General features: G+C 44.8%; 1 protein-coding gene across 2 annotated transcripts in view; it reads right to left on the bottom strand.

Annotated features, from left to right (window-relative positions):
• The window catches only part of LOC311242726 (polyadenylate-binding protein-interacting protein 2-like), a 32,031-nt gene that overhangs the window by 3,398 nt on the left and 2,101 nt on the right, over nucleotides 1-26,532 (bottom strand). The window contains exons 3-4 of one of the 2 annotated variants that reach the window (XM_084331738.1): nucleotides 19,049-19,231; nucleotides 7,995-8,077 (exon numbers count right to left, since the gene is read on the bottom strand). In XM_084331738.1, the coding sequence (XP_084187864.1) occupies nucleotides 8,051-8,077; nucleotides 19,049-19,231 (210 nt within the window). In that variant the 3' untranslated portion in view covers nucleotides 7,995-8,050. Of the gene's footprint in view, nucleotides 1-7,994; nucleotides 8,078-19,048; nucleotides 19,232-26,532 lie in introns of those variants that run through there. The other variant, XM_084331737.1, reaches the window with a different exon arrangement.

Here is a 26,532-nt window from a genome sequence, read left to right as displayed (position 1 = left end):
ATGCCTATGCTGTTATATTTCGTATGGCTATCGCGTCCCGCTCAAGCCTATTGAGCTACCCCTTATCTCCTTGTACCTAGTGTACACCACCACGAACAATTTATGCACCCACACCTGACCGGGTCCCGCCTCTATGGAGGCGTAACCTATAAGACCATGGTACTGGTCACCAAACACCCTTCCTCTATTTTCGTTCCATCATACTGGATGCAATGCACCTTATGTAACTAGTAGTATGAAAAAGATTGGAGGAATTGCGTAATGTTGAAAGCTTACCGGAGGTTTGCGTGCCCCTGGCATCTTCGAGGCATGTTTCAGCGACACGACGGGCCTATGTTGATGTTCCTCATCTGTCGACAGCCAGATCAAGGTGCAGCGTACAACGTTGGCTATCGAGCCGGGTTGTACAACGGTGAGCCCTGTGTCATTAGGCACGGGTATTAGTGTTAGTAATGCTGGGTTGTTGTTACACAACCATGTTGTGTGTCGGCGCCAGGGGGGGATGGTTTGGTGAACGTTCACTGCGGTGAACGGGTTCCAAATGGTCCTGCAAGCGTGCTGTTAAACAACTAATGCTAGCTACATGCTAATACTAATGCTACATGCTGAACTCTACTGCTACGCTGTTCTAATGTCTCCGCCGTGAGATGTTGTCACTTCTCCCTCCTCTTGCCCGGTTCATCAATGAAGGTCAGTCGGTAGCTGTTGTGGGGGTTTTGCGGAGTCCTATTTACCTTTTTACGGGTAAATGGGTTGACAACAGGGTAGGCCGTGTCTAGGTAGCCTAGCCAGGTACGTTACCTTTGTGTTCCGGCGGGGTCTGTTGAACGGTGTCCCCATCTGGGAGCCGATGCGTGAGCTCGGCGGTGTAGCAGTAGAGCTATACTACTGCAGGATGGGACTTAACGGCGGGTTAGGGCTCAGCTGGCTAGTTCCTATCCACATTGGCATCGGGTAGTGGGGCTATGGGTCTAGCCGACATTGTAAACATGTTGCGTGTTGTGCGCAGGCGGTTGTTGATCTGGGTTCCACATCGCCTCACGCTAGGCTGTAGTAGTGTAGTGGGACTGTTTTGTTCTGTCACTCTGCTATGAGAAGGTCTGTCTATGCTACAGCTTTCTCTCCTTTCAACCATTCATGCTGAAGGTCAATCGGTGTCTATTGGGGGAGTATGCGGGGGGGGCTTTGTTTACCTTTTTTGGTAAATGGGCTAAGCTAGGGCTGGTGTGCTGTTGTGAATATTTTGAATGAAGGCGGGACTAGTTCGTTCTGGTCCGCCTCCCCTTAACGTTGTGTATATGGGTTTGCTCATTCTACAGTTTTGTGGTTTAGTTCTTTTATTCATTTAACCCTTTCATGGTGCACACCAGTGGAGGTTGCTGTTTGCAACCACCAATGGTGCTCCGTGTTAACATCAGTCCTTTGCTTTTGACATATTGAAACAGTGCCCCGCCCGGCCGACGCCATGGGTGGGTCGGCCTGGTGAGTGGCTGGTGGGCTGCTAAAGCCTGTACCGCCACGGTATGGAATTGGCAGCGATTAGAACTGGGTTCGAATTGCTGTTTTTTCTATAAAAAAAATGGTGTCTGGTGGCGGGGCCTTCAGGGCCAGCCGGCGTCGACACATCGCGCGAGGTTGTTGACGTTATTAGCTTTGACCCAGCCGCAAGCTATAACCGCTCAGGGTTCCCCTCTCCGCAGGGGATTTTGGTCTTCTGCTGGAGCGCGGGCGGTATTGTCCTAGGCCCCACACCGCCTCACACCGCGCAGCCAGAAGAAGAGAGAGCACGGCCTCGTCAGCGGCGATGACAAGGCCCTCGACAGGTGGCCATGTTTTCCCCCGCCGGAGGTATCCTGGGCGTTGAATCGACAGGTGTCCACAAGGCCGACAGCCTTGGCGGCCGAGGGATCGGCCATGTTGGATGGGTTCGGCTTGAACAACAAGCCGTCACCGTCCTGCCGCGAGCAGCCCGCTCTCCGATCACTCCCTCCCCCAACACCAGCGGAAAAAGTGGGCTCTGATTGTTTCCTTTGGCTGCGGGCCGCGTGCCTTCGTTGAAGCGCGGGCGGCCCCACTTTTCGCTTCTCATGGGGACAGGGGCTGACACCCAGTTGATGGCTGAGCCTGGGTCTGTCCGTGAGAATGTTGTGCTGTCAAGCGGCTCCCACACCATAAGCTGTGTTGGTTGAGCCTGGTGTTACGTCTGTCAACTATAAGTGTTGTCAGCAGGGGGGCTCGAAACCTTTTGAGGCACACAGTGCGGGCTTCCCCGGCCTCGCCTTCGCCAGGCCAGGTATCATGTTGGTGCCTCCCACTCCTGAAAGATTGGCAGTGGTCTTGCAGGCACGCGTGATTTGGGTGGTAGTAATATCACTGCAGGGCTATGGTGTGTAGGAACCCATGGGGTCCTTACACCTTGCATGTCCGGCTGCAGAACAACTCCTCAGCATGTTCTGGAGGGGTGTTCAGTGGGGGGGCTTTTTTCACCTAGAAAGCCCCCTGTATCAAACCGGCCCTTTCTGTCGGGGTCCCCCCTTGGGTGCGATTGCCTCATGGGTGGTGTCAGGGTCAGATGTCCCGACACGGAACGCTCTGCTCGCACGGTTCCAGGGTTGGCTACGCACAGCGGGGGGACCGGGCCAACGATCTACAGTTCCTGGCGGACCTGCGCCACATGGCGGTGGGTGCGTTGGGAGTGTCATCACATATGACTACGGCAGTACCATATGTCGAGGTGGATGGAGAGAACGCTGAGGCGGGGACTTGTGTTTACACAACCCCACCCGTTTTCGGGTTTGGTACAGACCCTATTGTCAGGGTCTCCAGCAGTGACAGCTCTGGTCAACGAGATCCAATCTCTGTGGACGAAGCAAGCCATCGTCGTGGCGTTCTCCTCCCGGTGTTCTCTGGTGCCTGAGAAATCGGGAGGGGGGGGGTGTCAGACCCAGGCTGGACCTGTCCCATGGGAAGGTTCAGCATTTTTTGGATCGTCTCCTACCTGTTGAACACTGTCAGGTGGGGGTCTGGTTCTCCTCCATAGACCTGTAGGATGCGTATGCGCATCTCCGATCTTCCATCCTAGGGCTTACCTACGCTTCCTTTGCAGGGTTAGCGTATGAGTACCAGAGGCTGCCGTTCGGTTTTCTCTGGCTCCCCGCATCTTCACCAAGTGCGTTCACTGGGGCCTCTGCGTCGTCAGGGGTTACGGAGTGTATTCTGCCCTGACGACGTTCTGGTCCTTCGCGGTCAAGGTGGATTGTCAGGTCTTGTACCAGGCAGGTCCCTACCAGCCTGGGGTTGCTGTAGACTGGAAGAGAGTACTCCTCTTCCCAGTCAACGGTTGGAGGGCTATGGGCATCCCTCTCAGAACGTGTTGTCAACACGCTCGGGAGGTTCCGTCCTAGGACGGTTACGGCGCTGTCTCACGTCACGTTTTTCACCGACGCCTCCCTCGCTGGTGACGCGTCGGGCCAACGCAGTAGGGGGCAGCTGGCAAACCATGCTGCCCGGTCTGCGCTACGTTCAATGTGTTGGTGTTGAAAGCGGTCCTTCTGGTCCTCAAACGGTGTTGATCAGGACGGACGATACGACGTCAGTGTCGTGTATCGACAGACAGGGGGGAGTACGCTCCCCCCGTCTGCACCAGGCGGCGGGCGGCTGGCTATGGGCGTCCTCCATCTGCGCGGCCTGAGGGCTCCCCACATCCCCGGCAGGGAGAATGTGGGTACAGGTGTACTGTCACGGGGCGGTCCTCATCCTGACGGGTGGGGATTACGTCCGGACATAGCCAGGCAGGTCTGGGACCGATGCCGTGCCGTCTGGGATTCTTCCCCATACATCTGTTAGGTCAGTTGTTGGGACGGGTACGTTGAGGGGCGCAGGTTCTTGATCCTGATGGTATTACCATCCGGAATGCGCAGTCTCCTGCCCCCTGGATGCTGTCCTTAGTTACCTCCAGTCTCTCCTTGATAGACTGTCGGCTTCGACGGTGAGGGTATATGCAGCAGCTATATCCTCCTATCATGAGGGATTTGAGGGGATGTCTTGTTCAGCCACCCTCTTGTGAAGCGTTTCCTGCTTGGCGCTCGACGCGTTAAGCCGGTGCAACGCTCCTTGGCTCCGACTTGGGATCTTCAATTGGTCCTCGGTCGGTTGTCCTTGGCCCCGTTTGAGCCGCTCGAGCAGGCGCCGTTGGAACAGCTGTCGTTCAAGACCGCGTTCTTGCTGGCCATCACCTCCGCTGACGCGTGGGTGTGCTTTGTGCTCTCTCGGTACGTCCAGAGTGCCTGTCTTTCGTCCGATTGCGGTGCCACTCTGCGGCCTAATCCTGCCTTCGTGCCTGTAAATATCCGGAGTTCTTCCGCTCCAGGGATATTGTGGTTCAGGCGTTTCATCCGCCTCCTCACGGTAGTGAGTTAGGTGCGGGCCTTCACCTGTCATGTCCGGTCCGTGCTTTGGGAATTACCTCAACCGTACTCAGGACCTCGGGGTCACCGTTCAGCTTGTTGTCTGTCACGGTGGTTCTCATGCCGGTGAGGCACTATCGAACAACGCCTGTCCCATTGGTTGTGCGAGGGCATTGCCCTCTGCTACACGTTGGCTGGGCAGGATCCCCCTGGGGGCGTCAGGGCGCACTCCACTCGTGGGGTGGCTGCCTCTGTCGCTCTCCTGGGTGGGGCTTCGGTGGAGGATCATGGTCCTCCCCGGGCCCCTTTGCAAGGTTTTACCTCATGGACATGACCGGGGGTTCTGTCTCCCAGGCGGTTCTGGGGTCTGTGGCCTTTCCTGCTTCCCGTCCGTTGGTAGGGTAGCAGGAGTGTGTGGGTATGGGCCACAGTGTGTTAGGTCACATGTGGTTCCGCCTGTGCTGTGTGTTCAAGGGGTTCTAGTTCCCTCTTGTTCGCACTCAGGTGGAGTTGACTGCGCCCCCCCTTCGTTAGGAAGGATGGGGTGACAGGGCTCCCCGCACCCCTTGATGTGGGCTTACGGGTCCTCAGGGGGTACATCTGTCGGGTCTCGCGTCCGCTCTAACCCATATCTCAATAGGCTTGAGCGGGACGCGATAGCCATACGAAATATAGCGATAGGTTATGTAGATAACCTAGTTATATGAGTATTGGCTGAGCGTCCCGCTCTAAGCGGCCTTGAGTCCCATTTTTGAGGGATCTTTTACTGGAACGGGATTTTGGCGAGGAAGGGTGTTTGGTGACCAGTACCATGGTCTTATAGGCTACGCCTCCATAGAGGCGGGACCCGGTCAGGTGTGGGTGCATAAATTGTTCGTGGTGGTGTACACTAGGTACAAGGAGATAAGGGGTATCTCAATAGGCTTGAGCGGGACGCTCAGCCAATACTCATATAACATATCGCTATGACTTAGGGCTGGGCGATATGGAAAAAAATCATATCGCGATAACGATATGATAATTTTATTTTATTTCTCGATATCGATAATTATCGAATTGTTATAAGTATAAACAAAAAAAAATTTTTTTTTAAACAACAGATGTATGTTTATTTTGCAGCAATTCTTTGTCATTGCCGCCATCTTTAGTGTTACATCCCCTCACACTCCAGTTCTCAGGCTGCAGCTGGTTTAAAAGCTAAAGTAAACCGGCTTCTCTGCTGGCTGTGGCTCCAGAGGAGTTGAACAGTTCTGGCTCTGCTAGTTTATTTTCGATCTTTTGGCGCTTTTTTGGTGGACAAACCACCGCACATGTGCACCGTGACTCGTGACTGGAGTCTAGTTCTGCTAGCACACATAGCCTACTGTGTACAGACGGTTTCAAAATGTATTTTAAATTAGAAAGCAAACAAAATAAATGGACAAGAGAAAAATAAATCTGAATTTGGTCAGTATTGTCATTTGGACAAGCAAAGCCATTACTTTAAGTTGCAGGCAAGAAAGACAAGTCTGTCCACTGTCTCTGGTTTTAAAACTGCCCTGTTGCAGGTAAAAAAAAAAAAAAAACGATTTTTTCGATTTTTTTTTTTTATTTCGATATTCGATATCGATTATTAAAATATATCGCGATATTTATCGTTATCGTTATATCGCCCAGCCCTACTATGACTAATGTGTTACCAAGTTGGCTAATTTAATTGTAATCATCTGCTTTTGTAGGTGCATTGTCTGATATAATTATAAATTATAAATTAAATATAATATAATTGTTTGCTTGATAGACGAAGGTTGCAACATAATTATGTAATGTCATGTCGTTGGCTGTGAGAGCAGCCCCACTGCACCCAGGCAGCGCAGCCGAGTGAAATCTTGTTGGCTGTGTCACAGTCACGAAAGGGGCTACTTAATTAATTAATCCAATCCACTTTATTTATAGAGCACATTTAAAAACAACAAAGTTTACCAAAGTGCTGTACAAGTCCCACAACATAAGTACAAAAATAAAAAAAAATAATAATAATATTATAATTAATATTTTTTTTCTTTTTTTTTCTTTCTCCGAAGCTTCGAATTTAAATCGAAGCTCTGCCCCGAAGCTTCGATTGCCAAAAAAAGCTTTGAAGGTCAGCCCTATTGGCTACATTTCCAGTTTACACAGACAACGCATTTCAAGCCAACGTTCTTCCTGTAACACAGAGAAATGTAGCTACAGTATTTAGTATTTACCAATACACCCCAATTAGAGGTACACTGATTTAACTTTTTACAGATCAAGTACTTTTGTTGCAAGTACTCACCAAGTACCACAATGACTACTTAGTTTGATGCCAATTTAAACCGCTATTGTATTCAGTCAGAAATTGTGTGGGAAAACATTCTTGTTTAAACTAATCAAGTCCCAACCTCCCCTTGACTTTTGTAAAGTAATAATAATAATAATAATAATAATAATAATAATAATAATAATAATAATAATAATAATAATAATAATAATAATAATATTAATAATAATAATAATAATAATAATATGTGGGCGGCTAGGTGGTGTAGTGGTCTAAGGCACTCGCCACCAGTGTGGAGACGCTAGGATTCGCGTGTTCGAATCCAGCTCTCCACATTGTTTTTCAGTTTGGCTGGTCGTCCGCAGTAATACACATTGGCCGTATTACGGGGAGGGAAAACTGAAGGGTGGGGATCGAACGTTGTGAACAAGCGACTCCTACAAGTCGGTTGGTGCGCCTGCGCAGTAGAATCAGGAAGTGTCGGGGGCAGCGTGAGCCTCCCACGCGTTACTCCTCGACACTGAGAGATCGAGCTGCGCAGGTGAAAAGATGCGACTGCTGTTACCTCAAGTACCGGAGGGGACTTGTGCTATGTATGACTTAGTCCACATTGCAGCCGGCTTGTGGGAGGCAAGAAACAGCGTTCGTGACAGGGGAGGGTTGAATTGGATGATACGAAATTGGGATGGGAGAAAAATATAGAAAAATGGGAGAAAAAGTGGATCAAAAAAAAAAAAAATAATAATAATAATAATAATAACTTTATTTGTATAGCACTTTTCATGCAGAGGTTGCAGTTCAAAGTGCTTCACAACAGTAAAAAATACAGACATGAGCAAGCATAGCAAGGTATGGTAAATCACAGTGTTTAGGCTCTCTATTCAGTAATACAAATAATAAAATCGTTTAAAATGATTAAGTTTAAAAATAGTCAAAAAATTATTAAATAGAACGGACATATAACAACAGTAAAAAATACAGGCATAAGCGAGCATAAAAATAAAAAATTTAAATAGCAATGTTACAGTATAAGATTGTTCAATAAGATGAAAATGGCCCAGTTAGGAGAATCAACCTTGGCTAGGCGGTAGGGCTGTCTTAAATGCTTCGAAGCTTCGAACGTTCGATTCGATGGCACAAGCTTCGAACATTAAAAAAAAAAAATCGAAGTTTAAAAAAAAAAAAAAAAAATCCAAAAAAAAAAAAAATCTTAAAAATTTCACTTCGATTTGTGTGTGTAGGTGTGTGTGTGTGTGTGTGTGTGTGTGTGTGTGTGTGTGTGTGTGTGTGTGTGTGTGTGTGTGTGTGTGAACTACCCATCCCAGTTAGGACAGCCGAATCCCGTCCAATCTTTCGCCGTCGACTAAAGACTCACTTCTTCAACCATTATCTGAAATGATAAAAAAAAATAAAAAATCTAACCGTGACTAACCTTACTGTCATGCACTTGTCCTAATAAACTAACCTACACTGTAACACGCAACACTTTGATGAACATTGTTACTCAGCTGATAGAGTTGTACCCTTCTTGCTGTCTTGTCGTACAGAACTTGTAAGTCGCTTTGGATAAAAGCGTCAGCTAAATGACTAAATGTAAGTGTGTGTGTGTGTGTGTGTGTGTGTGTGTGTGTGTGTGTGTGTGTGTAGGTGTGTGTGTGTGTGTGTGTGTGTGTGTGTGTGTGTGTGTGTGTGTGTGTGTGTAGGTGTGTGTGTGTGTGTGTGTGTGTGCGCGCACCTTGTAGAATTCCACACATAAGAAAGAAAGATACTGGGATGAATAAACAAAATAGGAAATAAAATGTAGAAATGCATGCAATACATAAATAAATATGAATCTCCATATATGAAATATAACATTTAGATAAGGTGCTACTGAGATGTTTTGGTGAGTTCTTTGTTTTTTTGTGGAAGTTGCCCTTCTTAAAAATGCATGAACATTCACTGATAATTGGTCTGTAGTGGAGTCTACAAGGTCTACATTGCCGGACCATGTAGAATCCGGACCTTGTAGACTGACATAATTCTGTGCATAGTTTAGTCTACAAAGGCCATATTTCAAATAATCAAAATCTTACTTCATTCATCTTAAACATTCTTGATTTGGGGGATTGGTAGTTCCCATGAAATCTGAAGTTGTTCAAACGACAACAGCGATCCACCTTGAATTAAATCACACAGCCGAGTGAAACCTTGTTGGATGCGTCAGTCACGAAAGGGGCTACTTAATTAATTAATCCAACCCACTTTATTTATAGAGCACATTTAAAAACAACAACGTTTACGAAAGTGCTGTACAAGTCCCACAACATAAGATAAAAAAAAAAAAAAAATTATTAAATTTTTTTTTTTTTTTTTTTTTTTGAAGCTTCGAATTAAAATCGAAGCTCGGCCCCGAAGCTTCGATTGCCAAAAAAAGCTTCGAAGGTCAGCCCTGGTTCACGATGTACCTAACTGGAATGGTAAACAACTTTGCTAGATTTAGGTCAAAAGTCATCTTCTCCTCACAACAGAGCATCACTCCAACATCATAGAACCGACATATGAATTTCATTGGAAGTGTATGAAAGTAGGTAGGGTAAGAATATAGCAAGGTATGGTAAATCACAGTGTTTCACATTAGGATCTAGCATCCCAATAGGCTCTCTGTTTACAGTTTGATTCAGTAATACAAAATTTAAAAAAAATAGTCAAGAATTATAAAATAGAACGGACATACAACAGGGTATTTAACTGACAAATCTGTTTACACATTACTCAGTTATTGGTATTTGCGGCTGTTATCAACACATAAAAAGCATTAAAGTATATTGGTTCCCAGCAAATACTTGATCGACCAGAGAGAGATTTTGACAAAGTATCGTGAAAGATTTTATTATTGAATGTTGAAAAAACGCACATGCATTTTCAAGCAAACATATTATTTTCAACAGTTGAGTATCAACATTTTGATTATCATGACTATGCATCGCTATTGCCAGAAGCGAATCATAATGATAAAAACGTTAGGACAGAGTACTATTTGACGTAGCTTTCAATAACATGCCTTTATACTAGGGATGCATACTCTGAACAATTGCTACACTAAAGACAATAACAAGACTGCATAACTTCTAAATCTGTATGGCCCTGGTTTGTAGAATCCATATAACATAAAATCTTTTTTCCCCCTTCCTTTTATGTTATTTATGTAAGCCTAAATAAAGGATGGTGTGGAATTGGGGAGCAGGGGTGATGGGTGGGGTACTTACTGGAGTGTAGCAATGTGATTTCATGTTATCATTTCTTGTGACATTAAGAAATTATTATTTGATGAAATGCATCTACTGTATCCAGGGATTAAAGCAAAAAAATATCTCCTGACTGAACCACTGTATATTTTTATTTAATAGCGTTAGCTAAAAGGAAAAGACAACCCGTATCAGGGTCTGACAGCACTACAATTACAATTTCATATAAAAAATATCATAACAGGCTGAGTCTCACCCGTCATGCTAACCCTTCGATAAGCTTTGTGATCCGGGCATAAATGTGCCCATAAATCCATTTAGTTAGATCCAACACTGTCTGAATTTATCTTGCGATTATTATACATTTCCGACGACGAACTATTAGCGTAATCCTGTCTCTCGAGTCGCTGTGTCCATTATTGTTCGTCAATATCAGTCCGCACACCCCACACCAATGACTCTGCTTGGCGAGGCTGCAGAAGAAAAAAATTCCATTTTTTCATCATATTTGAAGCCCCCTCAATTTAGTTGAAATCTGTATGCATCAACAAATCATATTATACCAGCAGGGAACAAAATAAACGTAAGATTTAAAAAACGACCAGCCAGGCAGATGTTTTACCAGCCAAAAATGATAAATAGCTTTTTAGTATATCGCCTTGTGTTATTAATTATTACTATATAATACTCTCATATGCAATTTTCAATTAATATCATAAACAACATAAGGAATATTAGCATAGTTTTGAGTGGACTGAATGAATAAGTCAGCGTTATAATAGTTTAAAATGCAGATCATTTATTCAAACATATATATTTAGTGTAGGGCTGTCCCGAATACCATTTTACAGGCTTTGAATACTCCCTGGTGTTTCCAAACGAGTATTCGAATACTCTTTCTTAAAAAATACTGTTAAAAACAATAAGATTAACATTTCATAATTAACCAATCAATCACAAATCAAGAGCTATACCATTCTGTTCTATCCAGTAGCAACCAGAGACCATCAAATTGCATTGGCAACATGCATTCTGAATCATCGTTGTATGCTTGTGTGACACACACACACACACACACACACACACACACACACACACACACACACACACACACACACACACACACACACACACACACACACACACACACACACACACACACACACACACACACACACACACACACACACACACACACACACACACACACACACACACACACACACACACACACACACACACACACACACACACACACACACAAGAAGAAAGGCTCCTCAATTGATGGTCCAAAAAATAGTGATGGCTGTATCTTAGCAGCATTGTTCTGCAAACAATTTGGCTGGCTAACTTTAGCTAACGATAGCATCCAGGCTTTACAAACATAACTTACTGAAAGAGAAAGCCGACGCACCTATATAAACATGCGGAACTAACGTTATAACAAAAACACAATAAATGTACTCGCACATCCAAGCGAAGTCCTGTAGGGTCTTGATTTCTTCGCTATTGTGTGTGCATTACGGAAGAGTATCCTCATTTTAGTAAGTAACGCTAAGTGAAGTAAGCGGTGCGCGCATCTCATGCTACAAATGGACATGACACACACGCGCGTGCGGACACACGTCGCGTATAGAAGCGACTGCTGACAACAGAAGCTATTTCTTTTATGAAAATTCAGAAAGTTGGCTCCCAATTTCTTTTACACGCCAGGGTGGCGAGTAGCCTCCATAATTTACCAGCCAAAAAGTAAACCTACACGCCATTGGCGCTTGGCGCCTATTATTTTGTTCCCTGTATACCAGATAGCCAATTGACGGAAAATCCATCACGACTCCGAATCAAATTGACGGAGCGCTTTAATCCCTGTGTATCTGCACCCCTTTTTAACAATAAAAAACAAAACATAAAATAAATGAATTACATTCCTGGTAATCAGGATGAGAAATGAATAACCAGCCAAATGCTGGAAAATTTGGTGTGTGGCTGGTAAATCTGCCTACTCCCTTAGACCCCTGGGCAGGTAAACAACTCTTGGTTCCCACAGACATTGCAAAATGAAATTCAAGGACTTTCAAGGAATTTTCCCAGCACTATTTTTCATTTTAAAAGGGCATTTAAAAGGATACAATTCACTTTTAGCACTCTGAGATTTGGTTTCCAAATATAGAGTGCACTATAAAAATCGAATGTATTATTATTATTATTACTTTTAACTCATTGACCGCCGGGCATTAGACGGGCTCCGTTCTAGCACTGCCACGCTTTAAAAAGATAGGAGTGCGTCACCTTGTTTGTAGAGCTATAACTATATTCTATATTATAGCTATGGATACAATACTATGGGCCATTTGACATCACCCATCTATCGTTCAATATGTGAAAAAATAATACATTTTTCCATCCATACATCCTGTGTTATTCCGTGGTGAATATAAGTATCGTTATAGCGTGGTCTGGGGTAATTCCCGAAAGGCTGAGTAATAGGCTTATACGTCAATTCTACTATAAACGTTGCCGTTTCTTGCCTGTACACGCTATTATTCCCAAATCAAATCTGTATCATAAGTATTATGTTCCATCATGAATGCATGAAAGGGGGGGGGGGGTCGTTTCTGATTATTTGATTGCCAGTAACGGCATTCGTATTGAACACTAAAAACGCTCATCAGCCCGATCGGTATAAAAGCATTGCACGATCAAGCTAAAATTGACATCAGATAGTCCTTACCTGTGATCGGGAGTAGGGCTGGGCGATAAAACGATAATTATCGCAATATATTTTAATAATCGATATCGATCGATAATAATTTAAAAAAAGATAAAAAAAATAAAAAAAAAACGTGGCGGCTGGGTGGCGTAGCGGAGATTGCGCTCGTCACCAATGCAAGAGACTCCGGTCTCAAATCCCGGTGTCTGGGGGGGGGGGCAGGTGGCGCACGGAGATTACGTTCGTCACCAACACCGGGAGACACTAGGATTCGCCTGTTCGAATCCAGCTCCCGGCGTTGCTATCAGCTTGGCTGGCCTCTCACACTGATACAATTGGCTGTATCAGGGGGTGGGAAAGCTGAAGGGTGGGTCCTGGGCGTTGTGGACAGCGACCCCTACAGTTCGGTCGGGGCGCCTGCTCAGCGAGGGTTGGAACTGAGGAGAGATAGTGTGGCCTCCCACACGCTACACTCTCCCCGGTGAGAACCTGCGCGGCCAGGTTGGCCTGCCCCAGGCTGCACATGCGTCGGAGGAAAGCATGCGACAGTCTCCGGTCTCCCGGACCAACAGTAGGGGAAAGTACGCAACAACCAGGAAGGGTGGGATGGGAGAAAAATCGGGAAAAAGGAGGGGAAGAAAGATAATAAAAAAAAAAAGAAAAAAAAAGAAAAAAATCCCGGTGTCAGCATTGCCTGTGGCTTGGGCCACTCGTCATACTATCTCAATTGACAGAGGTAGCGGGTGGAAAGTCGATGGGTGGGGATTGGACGTTGTGGACAGCGACTCCTACAGGTCGGTTGGGTGACACCTGCACAGCAGAGACGGGAAGTATCGGGGGCAGCGTGAGCCTCCCACGCGCTACTCCTCGCCACTGAGAGTCCGCGCTGTCTGGTGAAAAGATGCAACAGGCTGCCTCCTTGTGTACCGGAGGGGACACGTGATGCAAGGCTTCTATCCTCACTACAGCCGACCAGTGGGAGGCATAGTCTAGCAACGTTCAAGACAGGGGAGGGGAGAATTTTCTTTTGACGTTTTAAAACCAGAGACAGTGGACAGACTTGTCTTTCTTGCCTGCAACTTAAAGTAATGGCTTTTGCTTGTCCAAATGACAATACTGACCAAATTGAGATTTCTTTTTCAATCTCTTGTCCATTTATTTTGTTTCCTTTCTAATTTAAAATAGTTTGAAACCGGCGGCTGTGTGCCGTAGCAGAGATTGTGCTCGTCACCAATGCAAGAGACTCCGGTATCAAATCCCAGTCTCAGCATTGCCTTCGGCATGGGCCGGCCGTCGAACTGGCTCATTTGGCAGAGTCAGCGGGTGGAAGTCAATGGGTGGGGATTGGACGTTGTGGACAGCGACCCCTACAGGTCGGTTGGGAGACGCCTGCACAGCAGAGACAGGAAATGGCGGGGGTAGTGTGAGCCTCCCATGCGTTACACCTCGCCAATGAGAGTCCGCGCTGGCAGGCGAAAAGATGTGACAGACTGCCTCCTCGTGTGCCGGAGCACGTGATGCAGGCTTCTATCCTCTCTACAACCGACCAGTGGGGGGCATAGTCGAGCAACGTTCAAGACAGGGGAGAATTGGATACACAAAATTGGGATGGGAGAAAAATAGAAAAAAAGGAGAAAAAGTGGATCAAAAAAATAAATACAGTTTGAAACAGTCTGTACACAGTAGGCTATGTGTGCTAGCAGAGCTAGTCTCCAGTCGCGAGTCACGGTGCACAACTGCACATGTGCGGTGGTTTGTCCACAAAAAAGTGCCAAAAAGTAGAAAAGAAACTAGCAGAACCAGAACCATTAACAACTCCCCTGGAGCCACAGCCAGCAGAGAAGCCTGTTTACTTTCGCTTTCAAACCAGCTGCAGCCTGAGAACTGGAGTGTGAGGGGCTGTAACACTAAAGATGGTGGCAACGACAAAGAATTGCTGCAAAATAAACATACATCTGTTGTTTAAAAAAAAATATATATATATATATATATATATAAAATTATTATTATAATTTTTTTAATACTTATAACAATATCGATAATTATCGATATCGAGTGATATGATAACATTATCATCGTTATCGTGATATCCTTTTTGGCCATATCGCCCAGCCCTAATCGGGAGTATTCCAAAAATAATATTCCAATTGTTTGATCGCCATCTGGTACATCCGATGTCCATTTGGTCCATGGCATAACCCACCACAACATATGGATCAGGGATATTTGACGCGCTTCAATGGAACCGGGAGAACCGCTCCATTCGCCCGACAAAGAAAGGTGAGCCCGGTGACATTTGACCATTGCACAGGCCAAGATACAAGGTTTCAAAGGGTGCTCGATACTGCTGTCTAGCTGGATGCGGCCGGTATTGCACTTTGGCGATCGCAGACTCATTCCCTATGGTAACACAGAGGTCCCCGGATGAATAATGAATAAAAATATTTAAAAAAAAGGAAAAACAATCAAATAACGTATATATACTAGGGGTGGGAATCACCAGTTTAATCACGATACGATACGATATCGATTCTTTGGACAACGATACGATATTATCCGATATCACAGTTTGCCACGATACGATACGATACGATTAGATTCAGGTGCCTGCGATCGATATGAGACGATATTATGTGCCCATTTAATACAATCAGTAACATTTAAATCAACAAAAAAAAAGGCAATGGAAATATCATGACATTTTTTATTTTTGAGCTCTTCCAGACATTTAAATGAAAAACAATCTATTGTTTTTAATACAAATAGACCTCCTGTTCACTGTTTTTGGTTAATTTCTTTTTTTTCGATATTAATATCCTATTCACTGTCACAGAGCTGTAATTTGGCTGGAAAAGCATATTGGGAGTCCCAAGGTGCAGTACCGGCCAGATCCTGTTAGTGGGGCTATCCCCGAGAATGCACCCTCCCAGTCCCCACTTCTCTCTGCCTATGGCTCTGGGTTAGCTTGTTAGCTCACGCTAACGTAACGTTATCTTCGATCTTTAACGCGACGTGGGCATAATGGAGTGACGAGGATTGCAAAGCAGGTTAGATGCATTGGACCCGTTGTGGAATAAAACAGCAGGGACATGTTTTGGGTCACAGAATAGGCACACTAGTCTTGCTCTAGTCTTGCTCTAGACGCTACTGCTGTTGATGTTAAACGGAGTTTGAGTTTCACAACACTGGGCGCGGGGCGATGACGTCGCCGTCGCCGGATTTTCAAAATAATAGTATCGCAATATGAATCGATCTTTTTACGTGGCATCGATCCTATTTGATTATTGATAATAGATCGATATATCGATCTGGATCGATGTATCGTCCCACCCCTAATATATACGTGGTTGTCGTTCAACGGTTGTCGGTCAAACACGTATATAAACGTTGTTGGCGGGGATTGAGTTAAATGGTGTTTTTTTATTTTTTATTTTTTATCTGATCCAATATTTATGGCTTAAAACCAATTTCTGACAATTAGTTACACTTTAGATAAAATAATTATATTTCTTGATTCAGAACTATTTGATCATGGATGAACAAAACTTTCAATGTGAATGGTTGATTTGAATTTCAAGGACTTTGCACCTTGTTTAAAAAATTGGCTGTTAATTCCAGGCCTCGACTTCTTTTTGTAAAAGATCAAGCACTTTAACACATTCGGCGCCAGACCCGAGATATCCCGGGTTAACTCGCCACGCGTTGGGCGCCAGACCTGAGATTTCTCGGGTTTTGGTAGTTTATTCCTTTATTTGATTTTTTTTTTTTATTCATTATTCATCCACGGGCCTCTGTGTTACCATAAGGAATGAGTCTGAGGTCGCCAAAGTGCAATACCAGCTGCATCCCGCTAGACGGCGGTATCGAGCACCCTTTGTAACCTTGTATCTTGGCCTGTGTAATGGCCAAACGTCTCCGCTTTCAAGTTTCCTTGTCGGGCGAGGGCAGCCGTTCTCCCGGTTCCATTGAAGCGTGTCAAATATCCCCAATCCATATGTTGTGGTGGATTATGCCGTGGACCAAATGGACATTGGATGTACCAGATGGCGATCAAACAATTGGAATATTATTTTTGGAATACTCTCGATCACAGGTAACAACGATCCGACGTCAATTTTTGCTTGATCCTGCTATGCTTTTATACCGATCTCGGCAGTGGTGTTTTCATAAGTGGTTGTAGGGGTGGACGGTATGGTCTAAAATTTATATCACGGTATAATTTGAAGCATAGACGGTAACGGTATATATCACGGTATCATCGTTTTTGATAAAAAAAATTTTTTTAATTTTATATAATTTTTTTTTTTTTTTTATATAAAATATATATATTATATAATTAGACTTGTACTTGTATTATCTGCGAGACATCGCCACCACGCAACAAGCTCCACTGTCTGTGTGTACATTAGTAGCCTCCAGCTACGGCCAGTATTCTCCGGAGCTGCAGCTGGACCTATACTCGAGTAGCCTCGAGCTACGGCCAGGATTCACCGGCGCTGCAGCTGGGCCCTAGTATTGGTATAACGTTAAATCACATTCACAAGCCCTCAGCTCGAATACGCATCGAATCAGTGTTATAAGACATTGATATCAGGAGCTATCTGTAGCTACTGCTAGCCGGATATATAACGTTAATACAACGCCTCAGTGAATTATTTAGTTCAATGGGACATTTCGTTTTGAACGGTGAACCAACTTGCGTTAACGTGAGCTAACGGCTAACGGAGCTATCATACACGTCTACTCTCTACTAGACTTGATGGAGCGTTTGTTGATGTCAGGAGCTATCGGTAGCTGGCCGACTAGATACCGTTCGGTTAGACAATGCCTCATCATGTATTAAACTAAAAGTGAATAGTTGACTGGGTCATTTTGTAACGGTAGCTAAGCTAACGTTAGCTCAGGGAGACGTCCCGTCCCACTAGACTACTAGTAGAAGACCCGTGTTTACATGCGTGCGGGAGGGGCTGGCACGCCCACTGCGCGAAGCCTCCTAAATAACTTTTTCCAGTTCGCACATATCTATTATCTATGGCTAATTCTATCTATTTTTAGGGGCAAATGCGAGTGAAATAGTCGCGCTGTGGTTACATGACGTCATTGCTATTTTAGAGCTGCACTACCGGTTACACGGTATAGGCAAAATCCATACCGTAGAGCAAATTCATACCGTTTATACCGTATACCGTTTATACCGTCCACCCCTAAGTGGTTGTACTGTGTTTTAATGACGTCACGTGTACGCGCGCTCCCGCGCGCGCATAAATGTTCCCTCGCATGCGCACAGAACAGCTCCGACCAGCATTCATATGTATAAATAGTAGGAAACATGTTTGTATAGGAAATTACTAGTTTTTGTTTAGTTTTTGTAAATATTGCCTTGAAATAGAGAAGCTGAAAAAGGTAGCAGGATGTAGCAATCAATATATAAAGAAACTATATTGTCAACAGGAAAACAAACAATGTTTTAAATGTAATTGTAGATACATTGTAGTTACAATTTCTTTAATTGAATTAACTTAAACTAGAAAAGTAAATACAAACTAAATTAACAATGTAACTTACAGTTTACAGAAGGACAGTTTCCTTCTGAAGCACAACTTAAGAAATGTCTCATCCTTCCAGTCGGGACCATTTGTCACATAGTGAGAGGTTCCACAGCTCAAGCAAACCCCCACCAATTGGTACAGGGCTTGTATTTGGGTTTTGCTCTTCTCGTTCTTTGTTATGCTATTGCTATGCTATTGTTATGCAAAGGCAGTAGCCAGGTGAGTACCGAGTCGAGTGAAAGTTGTGAACGCATTTTTGTGTGCACGCGCGTGCATGTGCGTGCGCGTGCTTCTGCTCAGAAAAGTGGTAGAACGGCGTGGTACAGTGTGGCATGAGCACTGCACCCCTGCCGATCTGGCTGATAAGCGTTTTTAGTGTTCAATACGAATGCCGTTACTGACAACGACCCCCCACCCCCCTTTCATGCATTCATGATGGAACATAATACCTATGATATAGATTTGATTTCGGAATAATAGCGTGTACAGGCAAGAAACGGCAATGTCTATAGTGGAATTGGAACTCAGCATTTCATGAATTACCCTAGAGTCTAGACCACTCTAAAACCATACTTATATTCACCACGGTATAACACGGGAACGTATGGATGGAAAAATGTATTCTTTTTCACATATTGAACGATAGATAGGTGATGTCAAATGAGCCATAGTATTGTATCCATAGCTATAATATAGAATATAGTTATAGCTCTACAAACAAGGTGACACAGTCCTATCGTTTAAAGCGCGGCCTAGCTACAGTGGGCCCCGACTAATAGCTGGCGCCGAATGAGTTAAGCACTTTAAGCACTTCAAGGACCTTGTGCAAACCCTGGGATGCACAAGTGAATGTTCTGCAGCATCAGGGAGCTCACCGTAGCCTCTTGGCACGTGGCCATGTCTCCGAGGACCAGCAGGTTGATCTGGTCCTGCAGCTGACCCACGGTCTGAGAAGGCAGGTCTCTGGCGGGGATGAACCACTCCCACTCGTCCTCCTCCTCCAGCATCTCCTGGAAACACTGCTCGATGAACTCCTCCTCCCACAACTCCTCCTCCACCTGGGGTCAAGTAAAAATAATAATAAATCAATAAAAAAAATAGATGAATACATGTACGTCTCGTGGAAGCAACATCCCATCTCTACCAATAGATTTAGGGTAAGGATGTGGGGCGATGTGCGTATCGCACTATAAGGTTTGATACACAATACGGGGTTCACGATTAGATCCATACTTTCATGTCGGACTGGTGATAAGAGTTTTTATTTAAATTACGAGTTTGGCTTCCCACAATCATGAAAACACCATAATCCAGATACAATGATTATTGTGCCACATGCCGTTTTGCTCGGTCTGTCTTGTGTTGTAAATGCATTTAACACCACTCCCAGAACTGTCACTCTCCTCTCGAATATTATGCAGTATTAGGGGTGGGAATCACCAGTTTCATCACGATACGATACAATATCGATTCTTTGGACAACGATACGATATTTGCAGATATCACAAAGTCTGCCACGATACGATACGATACGATACGATTCAGGTGCCTGCGATCGATATGAGGCGATATTATGTGCCCATTTAACACAATCAGTCACATTTAGATCAACTAAAAAAAGGCTACGGAAATATCAATTGATGTTTTTATTTTTGAGCTCTTCCAGACATTTAAATGAAAAACAATCTATTGTTTTTAATACAAATAGACCTCCTGTTAACTTTTTATACATTGAGCTTTAAACTTTAAGTAAAATGTTTTGGAACTCACAACACGCAAGCTAAAACCCTTTCCTCTCCCAAACTTCCTACAATTGTTTTATGTTGCATGATGATCATGAATACATATATTATGTATTCATGTTTAAATATCAACATTATCTGTCCATCCTCAGTAACACACACACACACACACACACACACACACACACACAGAATGCCCCTCACGCAACCCAGTCCCCCACAGAAAGGTAGACTGCCCAGTGCCCCCACCCTTGCTCTTTCCCAAGTCCCCTCTCCTCTCCTCTCATGGTTAGCTGCAGTGCTTAGCATAGTTAGCTCACGCTTACGCAACATTCATTTCGGTATTTAATGCGACATATTGGGCATAAAGGAATGGAGAGGATGGAAAGCATGTTAGATGCATTTAACCCCTTGTGGGGAAAAAACAACAGGCACTTATTTCGGGCAAAATAGGCGGACTCTGAAGCAATACTAACGTCTACACAGGGAGCTGCGCTGAGCTAATGTTGTTCCGGCCGGGCGGATATGCTCACGAGGGGATTTTCAAAATAAGAGTATCGCAATATGAATCGATCTTTTTACGTTGCATCGATCCTATTTGATTATTGATAATAGATCGATATATCGATCTGGATCGATGTATCGTCCCACCCCTATGCAGTATCTGTCTCTAATCCTTTCAATCTCACCATTGTTACACTCTATTGCCCTCCAGGTCCGCTCGATCACTTCCCAGATGAGCTGGACATGCTTCTAAGCTCCTTACCGGAAGATGGTACCCCCCTCCTTCTAATGGGCGACTTCAACCTGCCTGACTCATTTCAGGCCTTGTCCAGACTAAAACGATTTTGATCCGTTTCGTTTTCAGGTTTCCGTAAAAACGAAAACGTCAAGATAATAAGTGCATGCCACAAATTTACAAAATAAATGTCTTTCCTGTTTTATTTTGAAAACCCCCGACCGGAAGTGTTATAGTGTCTGTTGCTAGCAGCTTAACTTGTGTCGGCCGGTTCTGTGCTTTTCGAGCTGACCTACGTTTCCAGACACACGGCGCAACGTACACTTCGGGGGGGGGGGGGGGGAGAGAGAGAGAGAGAGAGAGAGAGAGAGAGAGAGAGAGAGAGAGAGAGACCACGGCTCAAACTACCTGTTGGAATAAATTAATTGATTGATGTTTAACTTGTCCCCGTGTGTGTCCAGTCATTTCGACTAGCAATCGTTGTCTGTATTTAGTTGGTTAGCTATTTAGCTAATGTGGATAGCATTTTGAATAGCATCAATGCTAGGTGGCTGGTTCAGCTTTATTTACTAAATTATGGAGGCTTTTTAATCGGCAAGGTAAGAGAGGATTTGTCATGATCTGAAGGGGTATGCTATGGAACAGTTTGCCGCAAAAGCCCGATCAGGCTCAATAGCTTCTGCACCACGAACGCAACTACTCTGTACAACGCCATTGTTGTTGTGATGTTGGCCGAGAGTTTGCGCATGGGGGTAAGGGAAAGGTGGGCCAACGCGTCATCGGTTCAGGAGAACACGCGTATCATTTGTAAAGATGGTGACGCAATGGGAGGGGGGGGGGTCTTCAGGCATCTTCAGAATTGCGCACTCTGGGAGCTAGTATCAAAAAGTACCATCTTCAGGCTGCCAGAACGCAGTTCCGTGTGGCAGAACGATGCTAACAATCAAATACTTTGCCTAAAACTACCAAAATCGTTTTAGTGTGGACATGGCCTCAGTCGGACAGTGGTCTCCCTCCTACAATCCTTTAACCGGACTCCCACGCCTCCCACCCACAAAGCAAGATCTCATATTTTCCCATAACTCCAGCATCATTAACACCATGTATCTGACCATATCCTTCTCACTAACTCTCATGCTTAAAGGAAAACTCCAACATTTTGGGAAATTAGCTTATTTAACATCTTCCCTGGAGTTAGACAAGAAGATACATACCTTTTTTGTCTCTCTGCATGCATTAGGCTTAGGGAACGCCCGCACCGTTAGCGTAGCTTAGCTTCATCACTGGAAGTGGGTCAGACCTTTACCCTGAAGTTCCCTACAGTCCCCTACAGTCACGAAATACACTCCAAATACAACTCCAAAACGTTCCTGTAAACATGTTGTGACCTGTGTATTTACCATGTGGAGAAATAAAAAATAATTGAATTCGACATTTACGTTTTCTAAGCAAATATACTCGGAACTATTTTTTGCCGAACCACTCCTCTCTGGGCTCAGTGATTTCACGTCACCAGTGCTACTTTCTAACGTGAGGCCAGTATTTGTTTAGATCTATCTGCAGCCTTCGACACAGTCAACCATCAGATCCTCCTCGCGTCCCTCGCAGAAATGGGAGTGGCTGGCTCTGCGCTGACATGACTGACATCATACCTCAATGACCGCTCCTACCAAGTGTCATGGACGGGTGTCCCCCAGGGCTCGGTCCTTGGACCTCTTCTCTTCTCCCTCTACACTAAATCTCTGGGTAACATTATCACGTCTCATGCCTTCTCGTATCATTGTTATGCCGATGATACTCAACTCTTCCTCTCCTTCCCTCCCTCAGATATCCACGTCTCTGAGCGGATCTCGGCCTGTCTGTCCGACATCTCCGCCTGGATGATGACCAACCACCTCAAACTGAACCTTGGTGTTGTCCTCGACGACCAGTTGAACTTGTCCGCTCACATCGCAGCGACAACCAGAACCTGCAGATTCCTCCTGAGCAACATCAGAAGGATCCGCCCCTTCCTGACAAAAGAATCCACCCAACTCGTCGTCCAATCAACAGTCATCTCCCGCCTCGACTACTGGAACGCACTGCTTGCTGGCCTCCCGGCCACTGCCACCAAGCCTCTTCAACTCATTCAGAACGCAGCGGCCCGCCTGATCTCAAACCTACCAAAGTCTGCCCATGTCACCCCACTTCTTAGGGACCTGCACTGGCTCCCCATTGCTGCACGAATCCGCTTCAAGGCCCTCGACCTGGCATACCGTGCGGCAAAGGGAACCGCTCCTGCCTCCCTCCGGTCAATGGTCTCTAACTACACACCCTCAAGACCCCTACGCTCTGCATCTTCTGGGCATCTCAGACCCACTCCTATCCGAGCTCCGGGAGGGTCATCAAGGAGAAGCTGCCTTTTCTCAGTCCTTGCCACACAATGGTGGAATGAACTTACTACCCACCCCAGTTAGGACAGCCGAAACCCGTCCAATCTTTCGCCGTCGACTAAAGACGCACTTCAACCATTATCTGAAATTTTAAAAAATATTTAAAAAATCTAACCCTAACTAACCTTACTGTCATGCACTTGTCCTAATAAACTAACCTACACTGTAGCACTCAACACTTACAATGAACATTGTTACTCAGCTGATAAGAGTTGTGCCCTTCCTGATGACTTGTCGTACAGAACTTGTAAGTCGCTTTGGATAAAAGAGTCAGCTAAATGACTACCGGTAAATGTAAATGTACATTTATAGTAAAAAAATATATATTTAACTTACAAATTCGACACATAAGAACATTTGTACATAGGCGGCTGGGTGGCGTAGCGGAGATTGTGCTCGTCACCAATGCAAGAGACTCCAGTATCGAATCCCAGTCTCAGCATTGCCTTCGGCTTGGGCCGGCCGTCATACTGGCTCATTTGGCAGCGTCAGCGGGTGGAAGTCGATGGGTGGGGATTAGACGTTGTGGACAGCGACCCCTACAGGTCGGTTGGGAGACGCCTGCACAGCAGAGACAGGAAGTGGTGAGGGTAGTGTGAGCCTCCCATGCGTTACACCTCGCCAATGAGAGTCCGCGCTGGCAGGCGAAAAGATGCGACAGGCTGCCTCCTTGTGTGCCGGAGGGAACACGTGATGCAAGGCTTCTATCCTCTCTACAACCGACCAGTGGGGGGCATAGTCGAGCAACGTTCAAGACAGGGGAGGGGAGAATTGGATACACAAAATTGGGATGGGAGAAAAATTGAAAATAAGGAGAAAAAGTGGATAAAAAAAAGAACATATACTAAGGTACATCCAAAACAAAATGTAGAGGATTTCAAAAAAAAATGAAACACAATTGAAAGAAGCGAATGGAGGTGAACAGACGCAGCTTCGTAGGCAGTTGAAAATATTTAGGTTACATTTGAGACCAAACACATTTGCATGTCTTCACGCCGGTTTTGCTAGTTATCAACTTGTCATACTGACATGAGTACAGTGAGACAATATTTCACTTTGCGTTGTATCTGAACGTACAGTAACAGACAGGGTTACTTCCTATCTGAACGTACAGTAACATACAGGGTTACTTCCTTTCTGAACGTACTTCCTATCTCAACGTACTGTAACATACAGGGTTACTTCCTTTCTGAACGTACTTCCTATCTCAACGTACTGTAACATACAGGGTTACTTCCTATCTGAACGTACAGTAACAGGGTTACTTCCTATCTGAACGTACTTCCTATCTGAACGTACAGTAACATACAGGGTTACTTCCTATCTGAACGTACTTCCTATCTGAATGTACAGTAACATACAGGGTTACTTCCTATCTGAACGTACTTCCTATCTGAACGTACAGTAACATACAGGGTTACTTCCTATCTGAACGTACTTCCTATCTGAATGTACAGTAACAGGGTTACTTCCTATCTGAACATACTTCCTATCTGAACGTACAGTAACATACAGGGCTACTTCCTATCTGAACGAAGAACCCTAGCACCCTGCCAGCTTGAGAATGAACTGCACCACAAGCTGCTAAGTTCTCTTGGTAAACTCTGTGCCATCTACGACAGAACCGCTCCCCCTTAAAGTAATTCTGTGTGAAACAGTGTGGGTGGGAAGTTAACACCGGCCACAGCATGGTAAATAGTAATGTTTGTCTACTAGATACTTTGGCAGGTACACTTTCTATTCAAAAACGCAGCTTGGCTGGCCAAATGAATAAAGTCAAAGCTCATCCCTATGAGCACAACTGAATAGCTGTGAGAAGGTTGTGAAGGACGCTCGAGTTCATATTGAGTGGCAATTGGGAGTATGGAATGGATACAAAAGGAAAGTGCCATGTGATTTTACGATAGGCCTGATCATCATTTGGAGCCACTCACTGCTCATCCTACTACCTGGGGAGTGAGGTTCCACCTGTTATTTTACCCCATTGTAGCCGATTGAAGATTAATACTATTAGTATTACAGCCAACCCATATTATGTAGTTTCATAATCTTAGACAGAGGTACATTATTTAATTCTTACTGTTACAACCAATAAAAAGGTAAATGTTTCAACTTAATCTTAATCCTCTTTATTAACTTACATTTACATTTTGTCATTTAGCTGACGCTTTTATCCAACTTCAAACGGGAAGGACCGGAAGGTAGTTGATGGCAGAATGAGAGAGAGGGGGGCATCAAGATAGCAGTACACATAATGAAATCACAACTGGCCAGCGGGTTCTTTATTTTGATGCACCTTCGTTTTCACTATGGAGGCATTTGAAAAGTTGTGTAGTCTCTAAATTAAGGGATTTCACAGGAACATTATAAATGGCAATGGAAACACTGCATGAGCTTCATTATATCATCTAATTTGCATAAGAATTTAGTCATGTAGATGTAGGCCTGTGTCATTTATTTGCATTATTGAGTGGGGAAGAGACATCTGATCACAAGTGGTCACACAAGACGCATGTTGAGACGCATTCTGATGCCAGGGCCCTGTTCCTCGAACGTGGCTAACTGAGTTAGCCAGATCATTTTCAGGATAAATTGATATAAGTCAGGCTTTTTGGTTCCACGAAGTAAGTTTGGCTAAACCACTATAGCAACAGATAGATAAACTTGAACCGGCTCCGGTGCAGGATTACTTAAAGGGGACATGCATTGCTATTCCTAGCACTATTTGGGCAACTTTACACAATGTAAAGTGAGTCTATTGAACACATCTGTACATTTTTTTTTTAAATGCATTGTTTTATATATATATATTTCTTTAAATTATATTTTGTTCCTCCTTTTTCCGTTAGTCGTTATGCCAATTCCCAATCCCCTTCCTGGTTGTTGCGCACTCTACCCCCTACCGTCGGTCTGGGAGGGCGGAGACTATCACATGCTTCCTTTGACACATGTGTACCCAGCCCACCACTTCTTTTCAGCTGGCAGCGCGGACTCTCACACTACCTCTCTTAGGGCGCGTTCACACCTACTCTGTTTGGTCCACTTTAAGTGGACCATGGTCCCTTTAAGTGGACCATGGTCCCTTTAGATCGATAGTCCGTTTGGTTTGTACAGGTGTGAACGCAAACCGAACTATAATGAGGACCAAACAACCGAACCATGTCCTCTTGAAAAGTTGGGACTCGGTTCGTTTCAATCGAACTATAGTACCTAATCCAGGAAGCAAAGTAGCCTACTCCTCTGAGTCCTCTCTAGACTGGCGCCGCACGCGGACAGTCTCTCTCTTCCTCCCTCTCTCTCTCCTCTCTAGACGCAGTCTCTCTCTTCCTCTCTCTCTCTCTCTACTCTAGACTCGCGCCGCGCGCGGACCCCCCAACTTTCTCCTGCGTGAGGACATTCACGGACATTCAGATAAAGAAAAAAAAAAGCTTACATACTTTTTGGGT

Source organism: Notolepis coatsorum, assembly GCF_963971535.1.
Source record: "Notolepis coatsorum genome assembly, chromosome: 16".
NCBI lineage: Eukaryota > Metazoa > Chordata > Actinopteri > Aulopiformes > Paralepididae > Notolepis > Notolepis coatsorum.
This window is presented reverse-complemented; position numbering and strand designations above follow the sequence as displayed.